The sequence below is a fragment of the Sinocyclocheilus grahami genome, unplaced genomic scaffold, assembly GCF_001515645.1.
Source record: "Sinocyclocheilus grahami isolate Dianchi unplaced genomic scaffold, SAMN03320097.WGS_v1.1 scaffold63.1, whole genome shotgun sequence".
Lineage (NCBI taxonomy): Eukaryota > Metazoa > Chordata > Actinopteri > Cypriniformes > Cyprinidae > Sinocyclocheilus > Sinocyclocheilus grahami.
In genome coordinates, this window is record NW_015505242.1 from 584,898 (window position 1) to 603,772 (window position 18,875).

General features: G+C 38.1%; 2 protein-coding genes across 2 annotated transcripts in view; one reads left to right on the forward strand and one right to left on the reverse strand.

Annotated features, from left to right (window-relative positions):
* LOC107584817 (bromodomain adjacent to zinc finger domain protein 2B-like) overlaps nt 1-1,459 on the reverse strand; it is a 90,944-nt gene extending 89,485 nt beyond the window's left edge. Inside the window, exon 1 of the mRNA XM_016271585.1 lies at nt 1,105-1,459. The gene's annotated coding sequence lies outside the window, so the exon portion shown is untranslated. The remainder of the gene's footprint in view (nt 1-1,104) is intronic.
* Nucleotides 1,460-7,489: 6,030 nt separating this feature from the next.
* LOC107584818 (E3 ubiquitin-protein ligase MARCH7-like) overlaps nt 7,490-18,875 on the forward strand; it is a 22,121-nt gene continuing 10,735 nt past the window's right edge. Inside the window, exons 1-2 of the mRNA XM_016271586.1 lie at nt 7,490-7,581; nt 15,931-16,115. Of these exons, the coding sequence (XP_016127072.1) occupies nt 7,560-7,581; nt 15,931-16,115 (207 nt within the window). The 5' untranslated portion in view covers nt 7,490-7,559. The remainder of the gene's footprint in view (nt 7,582-15,930; nt 16,116-18,875) is intronic.

Here is an 18,875-nt window from a genome sequence, read left to right on the forward strand (position 1 = left end):
GTGCTGATGTCATTCATCCACCTGTAAACACCGGATCGTTAAACACCGCGTAAGATTCTCGAGATCACATCAAAATGTTTGTTTTTATTCAACTGGAGTCATTCCGACACCAAAACTAACCGAAAACAGAGTGTTGCACCAATGTCAAGCGAGACAACAAATTCGACGCCTTCTTGGCAAAACATCACATTTTACTTCAACTTCACATGACGTCACCGCCACCACACAAGACATTTCTAAACTTTCTGCCTGTAACGACATGTGCAGCTCGAGTCCTAACACACGGCTCCGCCGGTTCAAATGAGCCAAGATGGCGTGAGGCTTGTTGTTTAGAGGGCAGAAAAAATGGAGGATATTGTAATATACACAAAGGGATACATTTCAACAACTCGGCCAGGCGGCAGCTGCTGCTCTTTAAGGAAGCAACAAAGATAAGAGCAACGCGACGCTCCAGCGCAACGCCAGCGACCCGCTCCTACCGAGCAGGCGATTTCCCCGTCGAAACTACCAAACCGTGTGCTTTTAACAGAGTTTATCAAAAGGAATTATAAAGTAAATGCTTTTATCATGTTGTCTCAATGAAGAGCTGTTAGCTTTTGCCATCATCTGAGAGACGGACATTAAACAGACCAAAGGTAGCGTCAGCTCCTCCAAGTGACTCCCCCGCATCAAATAAGCCAAATATTACATTTTTACGTACCAAAATGAACGACGGGGAAGCGCGTGCTCTTCTGCAACATGTTTGGATACATTGAGGAGTGTTTACCAACAGTTTACATTTAAAAAACGTAGCAGTTAAAGCGCACGCGAGAGGGCACAAAGGCAGATTGCTATTATGAAGTCACAACCCCCGCGCGCAACATTGCGTCCACTCGTAAAGTTTTGCTATATTCGCCGTCGCAACGGAATATTTCTCTCGATGGGCTTTTCCCGACAACGCCGTTGAAATGCTTTTGACAAGTTTTGCGCTCGAGGCACACGCGTAGCCAACCTGAAGAAACTATCGAGTTAGCTGCCCTCGCTAAGAAATCAAGCCAGCCAGCGACACGACATTGATTCTCCAATCAAATAACTGATCCAGCTCTCAATAAATTCAAAACTTACCCTTAGTTTTGACACTTCGTGTAATTCCGCCTCGATCGGGGTCGAAGTATCACTTCAGGTAACGTTGCTTTTTGTTTTCCTTTTTCGATTTGCTTTTGGAAGAGGCCAGTGTAGCAGGAGATGATGAAGAAGGGAATTGGGCAGTAATTGAGTCTCGGTGTGTGTGTGTGTGAGTGAGTGACTCGGTGTGTGTGTGTGTGTGTGTGTGTTAGTTACGAACGGCAGATTGAAGGAGAGTCCTTTCAAGGTTTATTCTGCCTCACTTCAAGGAATCAAAGTGACGTCAGCGGACAATACTTAAACGAGCAAACTTTTATTCGCTGTGAAAAGGCAAAAGTGTGGAAGTGCCCGAATTATGCACATTGCACGCTGTCTTTTTAGCATCGCTTACTATTTACAAAACATCTGTCAATGATGGAAGAGCCGGAAAAGGCTGTTGTTAACGCTTTAGGTTGTGTTTTATGTCATTTCATTCATTTATTTATTTTTTATTTATCATTTTTTGAAGACGATTTCAGAAATGCAGTCAGTTCTTACTCATCATTGATATTATTAATCCATATTTGCATCATGCCTGGTGCTGATGTCATTCATCCACCTGTAAACACCGGATCGTTAAACACCGCGTAAGATTCTCGAGATCACATCAAAATGTTTGTTTTTATTCAACTGGAGTCATTCCGACACCAAAACTAACCGAAAACAGAGTGTTGCACCAATGTCAAGCGAGACAACAAATTCGACGCCTTCTTGGCAAAACATCACATTTTACTTCAACTTCACATGACGTCACCGCCGCCACACAAGACATTTCTAAACTTTCTGCCTGTAACGACATGTGCAGCTCGAGTCCTAACACACGGCTCCGCCGGTTCAAATGAGCCAAGATGGCGTGAGGCTTGTTGTTTAGAGGGCAGAAAAAATGGAGGATATTGTAATATACACAAAGGGATACATTTCAACAACTCGGCCAGGCGGCAGCTGCTGCTCTTTAAGGAAGCAACAAAGATAAGAGCAACGCGACGCTCCAGCGCAACGCCAGCGACCCGCTCCTACCGAGCAGGCGATTTCCCCGTCGAAACTACCAAACCGTGTGCTTTTAACAGAGTTTATCAAAAGGAATTATAAAGTAAATGCTTTTATCATGTTGTCTCAATGAAGAGCTGTTAGCTTTTGCCATCATCTGAGAGACGGACATTAAACAGACCAAAGGTAGCGTCAGCTCCTCCAAGTGACTCCCCCGCATCAAATAAGCCAAATATTACATTTTTACGTACCAAAATGAACGACGGGGAAGCGCGTGCTCTTCTGCAACATGTTTGGATACATTGAGGAGTGTTTACCAACAGTTTACATTTAAAAAACGTAGCAGTTAAAGCGCACGCGAGAGGGCACAAAGGCAGATTGCTATTATGAAGTCACAACCCCCGCGCGCAACATTGCGTCCACTCGTAAAGTTTTGCTATATTCGCCGTCGCAACGGAATATTTCTCTCGATGGGCTTTTCCCGACAACGCCGTTGAAATGCTTTTGACAAGTTTTGCGCTCGAGGCACACGCGTAGCCAACCTGAAGAAACTATCGAGTTAGCTGCCCTCGCTAAGAAATCAAGCCAGCCAGCGACACGACATTGATTCTCCAATCAAATAACTGATCCAGCTCTCAATAAATTCAAAACTTACCCTTAGTTTTGACACTTCGTGTAATTCCGCCTCGATCGGGGTCGAAGTATCACTTCAGGTAACGTTGCTTTTTGTTTTCCTTTTTCGATTTGCTTTTGGAAGAGGCCAGTGTAGCAGGAGATGATGAAGAAGGGAATTGGGCAGTAATTGAGTCTCGGTGTGTGTGTGTGTGAGTGAGTGACTCGGTGTGTGTGTGTGTGTGTGTGTTAGTTACGAACGGCAGATTGAAGGAGAGTCCTTTCAAGGTTTATTCTGCCTCACTTCAAGGAATCAAAGTGACGTCAGCGGACAATACTTAAACGAGCAAACTTTTATTCGCTGTGAAAAGGCAAAAGTGTGGAAGTGCCCGAATTATGCACATTGCACGCTGTCTTTTTAGCATCGCTTACTATTTACAAAACATCTGTCAATGATGGAAGAGCCGGAAAAGGCTGTTGTTAACGCTTTAGGTTGTGTTTTATGTCATTTCATTCATTTATTTATTTTTTATTTATCATTTTTTGAAGACGATTTCAGAAATGCAGTCAGTTCTTACTCATCATTGATATTATTAATCCATATTTGCATCATGCCTGAGCATTATTTAAAAATTGCATAAAAAGTTTGAATCAAGATATATGATCAATTATCAAAATGACCGTGTATTGTATAAAAGTTACAAGGCATCACATGTTAATGAGATTGTGCTTGCAAATGAACGTGAAGGCATTATGCTGTACAAGAGCAGTGGAAATCTGATAATCTGGCATCCAGTGAAATGGAAATTTAATTCTAAGATTGGTTACTTGTCATTCAAAAGCTGTCTGATAAACCGCAAGACAGTGATGCATGATCAAACTTGATTGCATTTGTCTCCAGTTACTTCAATAGCTAAATTCAGGGATTATGGATTAACCCGGCTAATCTGACCCTATTTTCCCTCAAATCATCAGGGGAGTGAGACGAGGTGATAATGTTACGATTTGACAACAGAATTTCCGTAATCCGAAAGATAGTGGCATCGTTTGAGCTGATGTCGTCTCATGTTGAAGAGAGAGAAAAAAAAGAGGATCTGCCCCCGTGACACTCAGGAGGAACAGAAAATAAAAGGCAGAATAATTGGATCTGTTACTTTTAGTATGACGCTCATTGATCTCTCATTTGAATTACACTTGCGGGCAAAGCGAGAGGCGGCAGAATGGCCCTTTGCAGCGGGAGCCGAGCTGGGCACCACGAGGCAGACAGCCATCTGTGCCTAATTGTGTGCTTTTTCTCCCTGCCGCTGCACTCACAATCAGCAACAGGCTGAGGGGGGCCCTCTGACCTAGACTGGGCCAGGGGGGTGGCATGGGGTGAGGGATGAAGGGGGTGGGAGATTATTTCATTGAGCGAGAAAACAACAACAAGGGGGCGAGGAGGGACACGCTGCCACTCCTTAGTGGGAGAGGGGGGCAGCATGAGGGAGAAAAGAGGGGCAACTGTTCGGAGTTTAGCTTAACTCTTCAGGTTATGTGAGACTTGCGTGCATTGAGGTTTTACTTTGTGTGATAAGCGGAAAGCTGTTTTTCTCACTGAGACAATATGCTTATATATAATGTGCACACTTAATTTTCATTTAAATATTTGAATTTAATTTTGTGTGTGTGTGTATATATGATGTATAATTGTTTTATTTTATATATTATAATATTAAGGTATTTAAATTTTTTAATTTATTTATTTTTATTCGTTTATTTTGGCCAGTTTTGGTTTCTCCTTTTTGTAGGTATCACTAATAACGAGCAGTGTTATTTTAGCATCATTGAGAAACTATTATAGTTTTTATGATTAATATTTTGCTATTATCAAAATGTTTTGATTTTCATTTTATTTTAGGTTATTTTTAGTAGTTTTGTAAATGCGTCTAAATGTGTGTTTAGTTTTTATTCATTTTTATTTCAGTATTAGTTATTTTTGTACATCATGTTAAACTAAAATAAAATGTTAATATAGAATCTTAAAATAGAAATGTTGTTTTGGCAACTAGATGAAATAAAAGTTTATTTTATTTTACTTCAGTTAACATTTATTTCAATTAACAATTTTTTAATAGTTTTAATTTTAGTTTTAGTTTAGGTTAACTATAATAACCCTGATAATGAGTGCTATAAACATGTTAATGCTAAAAAGAAAAACAGCGGATAACTAACATGTTTATGCATGTAACAACTCCTGTTGCAAACTGTCAAGCACATTTACTGTAAGTACTAGTGTTATAGTCATGTAATTCCGATTGTAATTAGACCATTTGTGACTTTATTGCTAAATACCACTTCTGTCATTTTAATGTGCGTGTAATGAAACTAAATTTGAAATTGTTCAAAGGAGAACCAGTCACTGGTCTTTTTGGATTCATCAGAGCGTATAGAGGACACACATTCATTTACCAATTTATGCATGCGTTCATTGATCCTCTCTGACCCCCCTCCTCACCTGTAGAGTTAAAGCTGGGTGAAAAGGGATGCTTATGGAGGGACACGGAGAGGCAGGCAGACCTCCAGGGATCAGCGCTCTGGAGAGTGGGAGGATAAGATGAGACGATCGTGTGCAAGACGTGCATCTTAACATGTGTGCATACGGTCCATGTGCCTATGTTTATCTGTGATCATAAGACCACCCTGGCCACAGTAAAAAGCCATAATTGTGTGTATATATGTGTGCACACATGATGGCAATATTCCTCCCTCTGAGTGACTATGTGTATAACCTCCTCCCCTCTTCCAGCAGAGGCACACTGGGGTTTGTAATTGTGTTGGTGGTTCTTCATTAGAGCCTGTGTGTGTGTGTGTGTGTGTGTGTGTGTGTGTTGGGGGTTGGGGCGTGGGTGGGTGAGGAGCTCAGGCTCTTAGGACTATGAGCTGCGTCATTAACGGAGGCTGGGCCTCTCTGCATGCAGCCAGAATGTCAGCCGTACCTCGGTCATTTGAAACATAATAAGCACAAGTACAATGAGTGCAATGCAAGCCTGCTGGGGGAGGGGGAGGGGGAAGTGGAGGGAACACAGCCTGTCTCTTCCATTGGGCTGTTTCTTTTTCTTAAGAGGCTTGATTAGAAGATATAATAACCTAGCGAATAATAACTGGTAAAGACGATCTCCCCCGAGACTGATGGAAACCAAATTAATGTGGAGATTTGGATTTAATTGTTATTTTTCTATTAGGGTGCATAAAGACAGAGGAGATGTCCATCTAGAGTGGGAGCTGTGCTTGCAGCTATTGATTTTTTTTCCTTCTCTTTTCTTTCTCACCCCTCACTCTTTCTCTCTTCAACACAGATTTTAATCATCTCCGAACACCACATTCCCTAATACCATTAACAACACTAACCTTCCAGCGCCACAAAAGCGTTTAATTTCCAATGACACAAATTTCTCTCCAAGAGACTCAAATAGTGTCTTTACGCAATTTGGTGGCCTTAAGGTTTTGCTTTCTGGAATAATTGAATTGTGATCCTCTCACTTAGTCTTGCATAAAATCGCTAGGCAAAGAGCTAATCAGTGCAAAAGAGACAATAGTTTTCTCGGTTTGCCTTATTAGCCTGTTTTAAAAGAGTAAAGAGCGTTTTTCTCCCGACTGACTTTGGAGCAACTGATGCTCGCGTCAGAAACTGATAATTAGAGTAGAATCGCTTCGATCACCGATGCGAACAGAAATGTTTCTGTTGGGTATTTAAGCTGTTTGTTCCTCTGTCAGCACTGCTGTTTGTATCCATAAATAAGAGATGACCTTTAAATGTTTACATAATTTATACAGCCATAAATTCTTAATATATCTGACTCCAAATGAGACAGCAAGCCGCTTGATTATGGCTCATTGTCGAGTTAAAATACAGACTGTGGGGTGATATATACACACACCTGTATGTGAGTCAGCAATGAAAACCATTTTTATATCTGACTAGGGCAGAGGCTGTCTCCTCTACCTACTCAATGATTAAGCATATATATATAGAGCAGTTTTAAGACTGGGGAAGTGTTTAGTTATATTTAGAAGACAAAAACTCTCATTTTGGCTTTTAAAATGAACATTTATATTAGTGCAGCTTAGCAGGTTACAAATCATTACATCATTATCAAGATATAAAATTAAACAAAACTAAAAAGAAATTTCTCTGCAGTTAGCTGGTAAATTGATCAGAAACTGCAGCATTACATGGTTTTAATTGACTGATTGAATGTTAATATGACCTTGCTGATGTAAGGGTGTGATTCAAATGAAATGCATAAAGCCGTCTACTAAAGAAAATAACTCAAGAGCCTTTGCGTTGCTGGAAAATGTATTTAGGACAGAAGGAGTTTTTTTCCCCTCTCTCTATTCCATGTGGAATATTCCCTGCATTAATCACCCAAAACAACAAATGTGTCAAGAAAATCACTTTTGAGACAGGTGCAGTTGACAGCTGCAACAGAATAATAAGTTGAAAAAAAGAAGCAAAAATATTTTTGTATAATTAAAAACTAAAAATAATGCAAGATAAAGTTTCAATGTCAGTCAAAAAATGTTCTCAATTGGAAATAAATTAATTTTGCGCCCTAGTCATGATTATTAGTGTGTATAGCGATCATGATCATAACGGCTGCACATAAACTGACCTTTGACCTCTGGATGTAATGTTTCTGCAAAGGCATGTGAACCGATGCTAACCTAATTTTTTTCTACTGTTTACTGTAGGTGCATCATCCCTATGTGGGGAAAGTCTTGTTAATATGGCTGCGATGAGGTAAACAGATAGGAGGAAGTGATGGAGTGGCAGATCCATGGGGGATAACCACATAAGAGGTGACAGACCACTGACATCAGCCCTTGTTCTCTTGCTCGCTCGCTCGCTCGCTTACTCACTCCATCTCCCTCTCCCCCACACACACTCATTTCCAGGAAGGGGTCATTAATGTACGAGAAAAAAATGAATCCAGTCATGGCTTTAAAATGGAGTATCTTCTCATAGAGATGCAATCATTCCTAACATTCCTAAGTCAGGCTCAGATCTCACAGGAGAACAGCACAAAGAAGCTTTTAATTCCTCCATTTAGGAGACAAAATACATAATTTTATCATTAAAGCATTGTTTGGAGGAGAAAAAGTACTTTTTAGATTTTATTTGAGAGTAGCTCCCTTAAGTGGTAGCAGGGTTCATCTTAACCTGACCAATAAACCGAGAAAATCCGCTTTTCGTTCTCTTCAACATACCAGCCCTCTTATAAAACTACAGCAGTGGTTCTAACATCCGTACAGTAGTTAAATGTTCACATTTAACAGTCGTAATTGACATTTTCCCTCGCTCCCTTCAGCAATGATATATCAAAGAGTGCATCAGCCGCCGGAGGAGGAGAGAAAACATTAGGAGGATTAATAAAGGGGGGGAGGAAAATAGATTGAGCGTTCACCAAGACCAGTAAAATAGGATCTGTCAAGCAACCCTGCAACATCCATCCTGTGTGTAAAAAAAAAAAAAAAAGACAGAGGTACATTTTCATGGATGGAAGGAAGGAAAAACAGAGGACAGCCCGTGCAGCTGATCAATTTCCCAAGATTAGCTTTCAGCGGCTGTGCCTGCTTCCATTTGTAAAGATAATATTATTTAATAACCCTTTTGGGTGACTGTTTAAATTATCATACTGCCTACAGTGCAAGGCGCTAATGGAAATATTTAACATAAATTCCCTTTAAAAAATGACGCCTTAAACAACAGTTGTAAGAATTATTCTGAAATTAAAGGAGTGTGCATAAATGATTCTCCCTGGCCTTGACGTGCTGTTCTCAATTACATTCTGCTCAATGGAACGATGCTAGCACGGCGATTTATCGTGCATATATATGCACTGTTCCGAATGTCATATGGAAGCTATTTATGGCCACGAGCATCAGTGCCAAGGGCATACAAAACAGGGATGTTATTGAATAAATTCAAAATGTGCAAAAGAGCAGTGCAACGATAGATCAGGTAGAGCCCAGCCTTTGCGAGGTTCCACCTGAAAAATGAGCGCTTGGCTTTTGTTGTGTGCCTTCAAAGACAGACATCTGAAAATCCGAAATGAAGAGACAAAGCTATAAGCATTTCTTGGTCTTATTCACCTTCAACTTCTTTTTAATGATCTAATTTCAAAACACCTTCCTGCAGACCTCCCCTTTCCTGTCTGGCTAACGCCAAATTGCATAATGCCAACTGAACGCTCGCATTTGTTCTCCCTTTCCCTTCTCAGGAAATCTATTTAAATTTTCACGCCAACTGTCAGTCCGTATCAGACCTTGATTTATGCAAAAACAACGTCTGCTTTAATTAGTCATTTCGCCTCACTGCTGTCTGTGCTCTAGGCGTCAAGCGGGGTCAGACATTCGGAGGAATCTCCTTTTTGTATGATCAAAACTAGGCCATCAGCAACACCGTGATAATAGCCACGTCTCAACACCCCAGTAACATGCAAGAGTGTGTGTTCGAGTGTGTTTTATCCCCCATGAGCCATCCATCTCCACTCAGCAGGGTGGATTTGGGTGGAGCACGGATAATCACAGCAGTCACTATACACCTGGAGGACTGGAAAACAATAAACAACTAACAGGTATTTTTTACTGTCAGCTCTCTATACATTCCCAGGCACTTGAGAGAGAGAGAAAAAAGGAAAAGGAGGAATGTTTATACAGCAATATTACATGAATCAAGAGAACATTAGCGAGAACGCACCACATTATGTACTTGTACGGGTTTAGTGTCCGTGATCTTCAAAATGAAAGTCAACTGCACCATGTGTTTTTGCACGTTTTGGATTGCGACACGTCTTGATTATCCCAATTGCAATCACATAGAGCAAACAAAAGTGGCTGAAACCTCGTGCTAATTTCACAGACTGACATTTCAGATGGAAAATTATCTCTAGGCGTCAAGCGGGGTCAGACATTCGGAGGAATCTCCTTTTTGTATGATCAAAACTAGGCCATCAGCAACACCGTGATAATAGCCACGTCTCAACACCCCAGTAACATGCAAGAGTGTGTGTTCGAGTGTGTTTTATCCCCCATGAGCCATCCATCTCCACTCAGCAGGGTGGATTTGGGTGGAGCACGGATAATCACAGCAGTCACTATACACCTGGAGGACTGGAAAACAATAAACAACTAACAGGTATTTTTTACTGTCAGCTCTCTATACATTCCCAGGCACTTGAGAGAGAGAGAAAAAAGGAAAAGGAGGAATGTTTATACAGCAATATTACATGAATCAAGAGAACATTAGCGAGAATGCACCACATTATGTACTTGTACGGGTTTAGTGTCCGTGATCTTCAAAATGAAAGTCAACTGCACCATGTGTTTTTGCACGTTTTGGATTGCGACACGTCTTGATTATCCCAATTGCAATCACATAGAGCAAACAAAAGTGGCTGAAACCTCGTGCTAATTTCACAGACTGACATTTCAGATGGAAAATTAAGAACCTTCTTTTGCCCCAAAGAACCTTTTGTGAAACAGAAAGGTTCTTCAGATGTTAAAAGTTCTTTATAGAACCATTTAGACAAAAAGGTTCTTCTATGGCATCGTGAAGCACCTTTATTTTTAAGAGTGTAGCTCAGGCCGGACAGGGCATCACAGTATGGTGAGGGGCGTAACATTTCCGTCACACGCTTGAGGTATTCGGCCAATCACAATGCTCTGGATAGCTGGCCAATCAGAGCACACCTCGCTTTTTTTTTTTTAGACTGATGAGCTTTATAAAAATATATGCGTTTCAGAAAGGCGGGGCATAGAGGATAAACAATAGTGTACAGTATGTGGAAAATAATGTTTGTTTGTTTTTTTTACCTTAAACCACATAAATATATTTCATTACACCAAATACTAGAATAAAATATAAATACTTTTTTTTAAATAGTTTTTTCTCCATTTCTTTCTTATGCTCCAACCAATGCAATGACAAAAAAAAAGAAATAATAAAAAAATCTCAGGAGGATATATTTAATTAGTTTTAATAATAGTGTAATTGTTTTTCAAATTATAAAAAGAATTGACCTAATTAAATTATAGGCTACATTTTTTTTAATCTTCCCCAAGATCAAAGATCAAATTTCTGTATATACCAATGGAGATGTTCGAGAGGCACCTCTAATTTTATTTTGGATTTCACAACCTAACATGTATAATTTACATGCAGCATGTCGATGGTAATGAGAAAAGAGGGCGGGCCGTATTTCGCTAAACTGTCATTCACTGGCTGGAGCAGCTGACACTCAGCCGCCGTGAACAACGTACGCGTTTCCTGCGGGTGTGCGCTTACACTTTAAACCACGTGACCCTCCCTATATCAACACACGGACGCCATTAATATTAAAGGCAGAGAGACGGAAAATCAGAGGTGAGTTCACACGGAAGTGATGCCAATCGGAGCGTTTTAATACGGTGAAATCCCTGCGTTTTAACGGGTATCGTTTGCTAAGTGTGAATATAATCGCTTGCGGTTTAATTGCATTCGATTTCCCAGCGTGCTTTGTTCTTGTAGTTACGAAGTGTCCTGCTAACAAAAACAAGGCCTAGACATCTGGCAGAGTGCTGGTTTATTAATGCGACTGACTCCTGGGATCACATGCAACCTAGAGCGTCTAGTTTAACGGGTCAGTGGCGCATGTCATGATCATGTCCTTTTATTTATTTAATTTATTTGACTTTAATCCGTCTTTTGTACAGGATAAATGAGCCTTTTTTATGTGCTTGGAACCCGAGAGCTGTGCTGGGCTAATGCAAATCACATCTCACCTGTTTGATATAAATCAGCTGTGGTTTACAATCAAAATCATGCTGTTTGTCCTGCCAAGTTCATGCAAGTGCATCAAACAGGACTTGAACATTGTGGTCTGGAAGCCGGAAAGATTGATCCTAAATATCAACTCAAATCTAAATCAAAATAGTCAGATTTGAAGTACAAACTGATGCACAGAGAATCAATGAAGAGCACACATGTGCTTTAGTGTGCTTAGAAACCTCAAAATGAGGAAACTGCATGAAGGCATTAACTTAAAATGGCTCCTCATTTTATTAGTGAACTGTTTTGTGATTTAAAAAAAACAACAATTTTTGTTGAGTGTAGAATCCTGGTTTTAATTAACTAAATGTTCCTGCACTTGTTGCATAATCGGCAAACAAAGCCACATGGTTTTTGTTCTGCCTCTCCTTACATACATGCCAGAGAGGCGGGGCATAGAGGACCTACAATAATGTACAGTATTTGAAAAATAATGTTTTTTGAACATTAAAGCATGTCAACACATTCTGTTACACCAAATACACAAAATAATGATCTTTAAAAAAGCATCATATGACCCCTTTGATGTATTTCTCATTCTGCTTGTCATTCACCTTTAGTACCTTTTACAAGTGTTATTTCCTCACTCTCCTGTCTTTCGAAACCCATGAGTTTCTTGTTTCCGTCAAACCGAAAAGAAGTTCACCAGACTGTCTTAGACTTTCATTTCCATAAACTGATTGTGAATAGTGGTGACGGCAAATTTGTGTCTGTTCCATGAACAAAGTCATCAAGTGGCTCCAGAATACTTGGAATATAGTGCAGAAGTTGTTAGACTGTGCTTTTTTTGTGTGTCACTATTGCTGTATGGAAGAGAGCAGCAGAAGAAAGTTTTAAATGATGCAAGAGATGTACCGAGCTGCATCATATAAACTGATGCAACAAAATTGGTGCTTTAGCGGTCTAAAAACTGAGGCCTACTATATATATATTCTCATCGACATTCTGGATCTAAATGAGTACACATTTCAAGTACAGGTAGGGATGTAACGATTCACTCAACTCACGATTCGATTCACGATTTTTATTTTTTACAAAATGAGATTTAAGACAAATTATAGATTAAATGTGTCCTTTTATTATTGCTTGGACAAAATGCTGCACATTTCTTTGTGAAATTGAAATATAACTATAATATACTAATATAGCACTTGCATATTACTGCTCTTTTGTTGGTTTTGATTGCTTCTATTGTCCTCATTTGAAAGTCGCTTTGGATAAAAGCGTCTGCTAAATGACAATTTAAATATAATGTAAATAACAAAACTAAATAGAAATTTTAAAACAAGCCCCAAATCAACTACATAAGTAACCCAAATAAAAGAAATCTCTTCATATAAACAAAATAAGGCTTTGTCTGTGCTCTTTCCATTTAAAATGAGGCAACCACTGCATTTTAATCTTGATCCAAACAAAGATGCTGCATACATGCAACATGAGCAGTTTTTAATCTAAATTAGACTGTATAATTTCGACTTTGACTTCAGTTTGTGAAACTATACGTAAAAATATCTGCGTAAAACAGCGGAGCTGAATGAGACGCAGATTCACTCTCTGCCAGCAGGTGGCGCTTAAAGCGCTTCATTGGTTTCTGCTGTAAACAAAGCAGCGCTGCACTTACGAACTTTAATATGCGTTATACAGAGACAAGATGAAAAGAAAAAATACCATCTAAACTTTTGTAAAGACCGTAAGTTCCCCTCAGACATACATTCATATAAACTCCTGCCCCTAAATGAATTGCGATTTGTTTAGCATCTCAACCGATTTCAATCGTCACATATTTGAATCGATTTTCAACTGGCTCGGCGGTTAATCGTTACATCCCTAAGTACAGGCTTAAAGGGTTAGTTCACCCAAAAATGAAAATTAGCCCATAAATTACTCGCCCTCAAGTCATCCTAGGTGTATATGACTTTCTTCTTTCAGACGAATACAGTCTGAGTTATATTAAAAATAGTCTTTGATCTTTCAAGCTGTTTAATGCCAGTCAGCGGGTGTTGCATGCATCAGTCCAAAAAAAAGTTAAATAAAAAGTGCCAATCCATAAAAAAAATTCTCACATGGCTCCAGGGGGTGAACAAAGGCCTCCTGTAGCGAATTGATGCGTTTTTGTAAGAAAAAATATCCATATTCAAAATTTAATAATACCTTTAATGTAGCTTGCGCCAACAGTTGTACACGGAAGCAGCTCCGGGCGGATGACGTATGAGGTCGGCTTTGCGCATACGTTAAAGTGATTATTACGTTTTGAATATGGATATTTTTCTTACAAAAACGCATTGATTCGCTACAGGAGGACATTATTCACCCCCCAGAGCTGTGTGAGATACTTTTTTTTTTTTTTTTTTTTTTTTTTTTTTTTTTTTTATTACAATTTTTTTTTTATGGATGGGCGCTTTTTATTGAACTACTTTTGGACTGATGCTTGCAACACCCGCTGAGTGGCATTAAACGGCTTGAAAGATCAAAGACAATTTTTAATATAACTCCGACTGGATTCGTCTGAAAGAAGAAAGTCATATACATCTTTTTCTGCCTGACACCTGACGGAAGCACTGCTTTCGTGCCTTCAGGTTAAGTTTAGCAGTGTTCTCACTTGGCAAACGTGATTTGGAAAAAGCCTGACATACAGCAGAGAGCTTTCATTGCAGGAAGGTGCTGTTTTGATACTTTACTGTACTTTACAGGAGTGGGTATTTATAGAGGGCTTGATGAAGGGTGCAGTAGAAAGATGTGTATGTTTAAGAATTGGGGGGGGGAGTGTGTTATGATATAAAAGGGCATGATGAGGTGGTCCATACTGTCTTTGTGTTTAAGAAAGACAGCAGTGCCAATGCCTTTTCCCCCAGGGTTACTTATTATTGGTAATGTCAGGCATATGAGACTGTACTCTGGGCCTGTAGACTGATAACCAGTTTGTTTTTTGTTTTTTTCTGGTTTATAGTTGATGGCAGTAAAAACTTTGTTCAGATTCACATTTATGCTGTTTTTACTCATACTTGTAGTATTTTGAAGGATTAATTATTAAAAACTAACCTGTTGTTCCAAACTTGTTGTTCCAAACCCATGTCACTTTCTTTGTTTCATTCTTTTTTATTTTTTTTGTCTGTCTTTTTATTTTTATTTTTTAAAGTGGAATCATTTACCCAAAAATTAAAATGTCGTCATTTACTTACCATGTCATTTTTAAATCCATGAGACTTTGGAACATAAATGATTATTTATAAATGATATATAATTGTTGTCTGGCCATTGAAAGCCTGCAACCAAAATGTGCTCACGAGAGATTGTAGAGCTAGTCCACATGAATTGAGCGGTTTAAGTCTTTTGAAAATACACAATTATTATTATTTTTAATGTATATATTTTTTTTAATTGAGATTTTTTAACAAAGTTCCAACAGAAAAAAAAAAAAGATCAGGCAGATTTTAAATCCACAGCTGTCAGTTCAGTTCTTACGATAAAATCAAAGAAATCTGTAAGTTACAGGGGAAGATACATAAACATTAACAGCAATAGGCTTCTTGTTTTGAGCCATGACAAGAGTTTTCAAGAAAAATTTTAGGAAATACCCAATTATTTTGAAGAGCAGATTTAATTTAGGTTTTTACTTTATAGACATTGCTTAATACACATAAATAGAGCACATCAAATATGGTAAACAGAAGCTCAACCACGGTGATTTGCTTGCGTGATGTGCAAGAACAAGCCTTTTTCGCACTGTAAACAAAATGTTTGACCTTTTGTTTACCATACTTTATGTGCTGTGTGCGTTGATCCGTGTCTATGTAAATAAAAGCCTAAATTAAAATCGGTTCCTTAAATAATAAAGGGATTTAAACTGTTGTGCTTGTATGGTTTACCTTTATGATGTCTTTTTATACTTTTTGAAGCATGCAAATTTTGGTAGCATGGACTTTTAAGTGGTTTGGGAATATTTAAAAATATATCAATGTTGAAGTGAAGGCTTATGGGCTTTGGGAGCATCATGATTAAACGATGACAGAATGTTCATTTTTGCGTGAACTAAACCTTTAATAATGTGCTAATAGTTCTTTAATGTGTAATTACGATGAATATGTCTAGAAAGTAGGTCATACAGGTTTGGAACAATGTGACTGTGAGGACATGACCGATTGTTTCATTTTTTTGGTGAACTATTCCTCTAAAACCATCATACTGCTGGAGGCAACTTGTAATGTTTAACAGTTTATGGACGAACATGACATAAAGACATGCCTGAAACATCTCATTACCAATCCTGTTTTTAAATGGAATTTAGAGGTGACTGCTGTCATGGGTGTACGGCTGTAATGTTGTGCCTCTCTTTCTCTCAGGGTGCAGTTTAGAGATGGATTCGAAATCTCGTCGGTTTCCGTTTGCTGTCTCCAGCTCTTCCTCCTTGTCATCGTCCTCCTCGTCTTCAGCGCTCAGTGCGAGCCGGCTCTATGGCAGAGGGAGCGTCTTGGGAAGAGATCGCTTTAGCAGAGAAGCTTCTGTCAAATTAGACTCAGACTATCAGGTATTACAGTGACACATTCTTTTCTGTAGTGTCTGAGTTCACATCCACAGGTAGTGGAGCTTAAGTCTCTCGGTAGAGGACTGCCATCTCTGAATCATCAGTCCCTTCTGCTGAGCCAGTTCCCCCCCCCAAGTTGGTGTGGTTTTTTTTTTTTTTTTTTTTTTTTTTTTTTTTTTTTTTTTATTACAATTTTTTTTTTATGGATGGGCGCTTTTTATTGAACTACTTTTGGACTGATGCTTGCAACACCCGCTGAGTGGCATTAAACGGCTTGAAAGATCAAAGACAATTTTTAATATAACTCCGACTGGATTCGTCTGAAAGAAGAAAGTCATATACATCTTTTTCTGCCTGACACCTGACGGAAGCACTGCTTTCGTGCCTTCAGGTTAAGTTTAGCAGTGTTCTCACTTGGCAAACGTGATTTGGAAAAAGCCTGACATACAGCAGAGAGCTTTCATTGCAGGAAGGTGCTGTTTTGATACTTTACTGTACTTTACAGGAGTGGGTATTTATAGAGGGCTTGATGAAGGGTGCAGTAGAAAGATGTGTATGTTTAAGAATTGGGGGGGGGAGTGTGTTATGATATAAAAGGGCATGATGAGGTGGTCCATACTGTCTTTGTGTTTAAGAAAGACAGCAGTGCCAATGCCTTTTCCCCCAGGGTTACTTATTATTGGTAATGTCAGGCATATGAGACTGTACTCTGGGCCTGTAGACTGATAACCAGTTTGTTTTTTGTTTTTTTCTGGTTTATAGTTGATGGCAGTAAAAACTTTGTTCAGATTCACATTTATGCTGTTTTTACTCATACTTGTAGTATTTTGAAGGATTAATTATTAAAAACTAACCTGTTGTTCCAAACTTGTTGTTCCAAACCCATGTCACTTTCTTTGTTTCATTCTTTTTTATTTTTTTTGTCTGTCTTTTTATTTTTATTTTTTAAAGTGGAATCATTTACCCAAAAATTAAAATGTCGTCATTTACTTACCATGTCATTTTTAAATCCATGAGACTTTGGAACATAAATGATTATTTATAAATGATATATAATTGTTGTCTGGCCATTGAAAGCCTGCAACCAAAATGTGCTCACGAGAGATTGTAGAGCTAGTCCACATGAATTGAGCGGTTTAAGTCTTTTGAAAATACACAATTATTATTATTTTTAATGTATATATTTTTTTTAATTGAGATTTTTTAACAAAGTTCCAACAGAAAAAAAAAAAAGATCAGGCAGATTTTAAATCCACAGCTGTCAGTTCAGTTCTTACGATAAAATCAAAGAAATCTGTAAGTTACAGGGGAAGATACATAAACATTAACAGCAATAGGCTTCTTGTTTTGAGCCATGACAAGAGTTTTCAAGAAAAATTTTAGGAAATACCCAATTATTTTGAAGAGCAGATTTAATTTAGGTTTTTACTTTATAGACATTGCTTAATACACATAAATAGAGCACATCAAATATGGTAAACAGAAGCTCAACCACGGTGATTTGCTTGCGTGATGTGCAAGAACAAGCCTTTTTCGCACTGTAAACAAAATGTTTGACCTTTTGTTTACCATACTTTATGTGCTGTGTGCGTTGATCCGTGTCTATGTAAATAAAAGCCTAAATTAAAATCGGTTCCTTAAATAATAAAGGGATTTAAACTGTTGTGCTTGTATGGTTTACCTTTATGATGTCTTTTTATACTTTTTGAAGCATGCAAATTTTGGTAGCATGGACTTTTAAGTGGTTTGGGAATATTTAAAAATATATCAATGTTGAAGTGAAGGCTTATGGGCTTTGGGAGCATCATGATTAAACGATGACAGAATGTTCATTTTTGCGTGAACTAAACCTTTAATAATGTGCTAATAGTTCTTTAATGTGTAATTACGATGAATATGTCTAGAAAGTAGGTCATACAGGTTTGGAACAATGTGACTGTGAGGACATGACCGATTGTTTCAACTTAAATGATTTTAGCAAATGGCTGCAATATAACAAAGAGTGAAAAATTTAAGGGGGTCTGAATACTTTCCGTACCCACTGTATATATATTTTTATTTTTTATTTTTATTTTTTGAAAAATTTAACATTTCTACCAGTTAGGATGCAGTCATGAAAAATAATGAAGATTAATTATTTGAGCTTTTAAATACTGTAATTTTTATATCAAAGCATAATTGAAATTTAATGTGGTGTTTTTTTTTTTTTTTTGGTTTGTTAGTTTTTTTTCCCCATGTTTGCCAGGTTTGTGTGGAAAAAAATAAATGGCAAGATGGTCAATCAAAAAACTAGCCAAATATCAAATCTCAAAATATGCTGCTCCTATATATTTTACTGTCACTTATGCATTATAATTTCAACATGAAAATCAGTGTATATAGTAGTAATCAAAGATAAAGGTTATATAATTTGTAATATGTCAAACTTTTAACCTACAGCTACAGTTTTTACTATGCATTTTGTTTTATAGATGTATAGAAATTGAAATTTAGCTACACTTATTTATCTAACATTTATGTAGTGTCAGCTACTAGTTTTTACCCATATTTAGTGAATATTAGTTATTCAATTGCTTTATGCAGTCATTACAGTTCTGTTATGCTGGGTCTATAAAGGGTTATCAATAATTAATATTAATGTTAATATTTAATATTATTTTTTATTGTTATTAACAATTGTAAGTGTTTTTTGGGGGGTGGGGGTCTGTCTGAGAGAGAGATATACAGTGGGGAAAAAAAGTAATTAGTCAGCCACCAATTGTG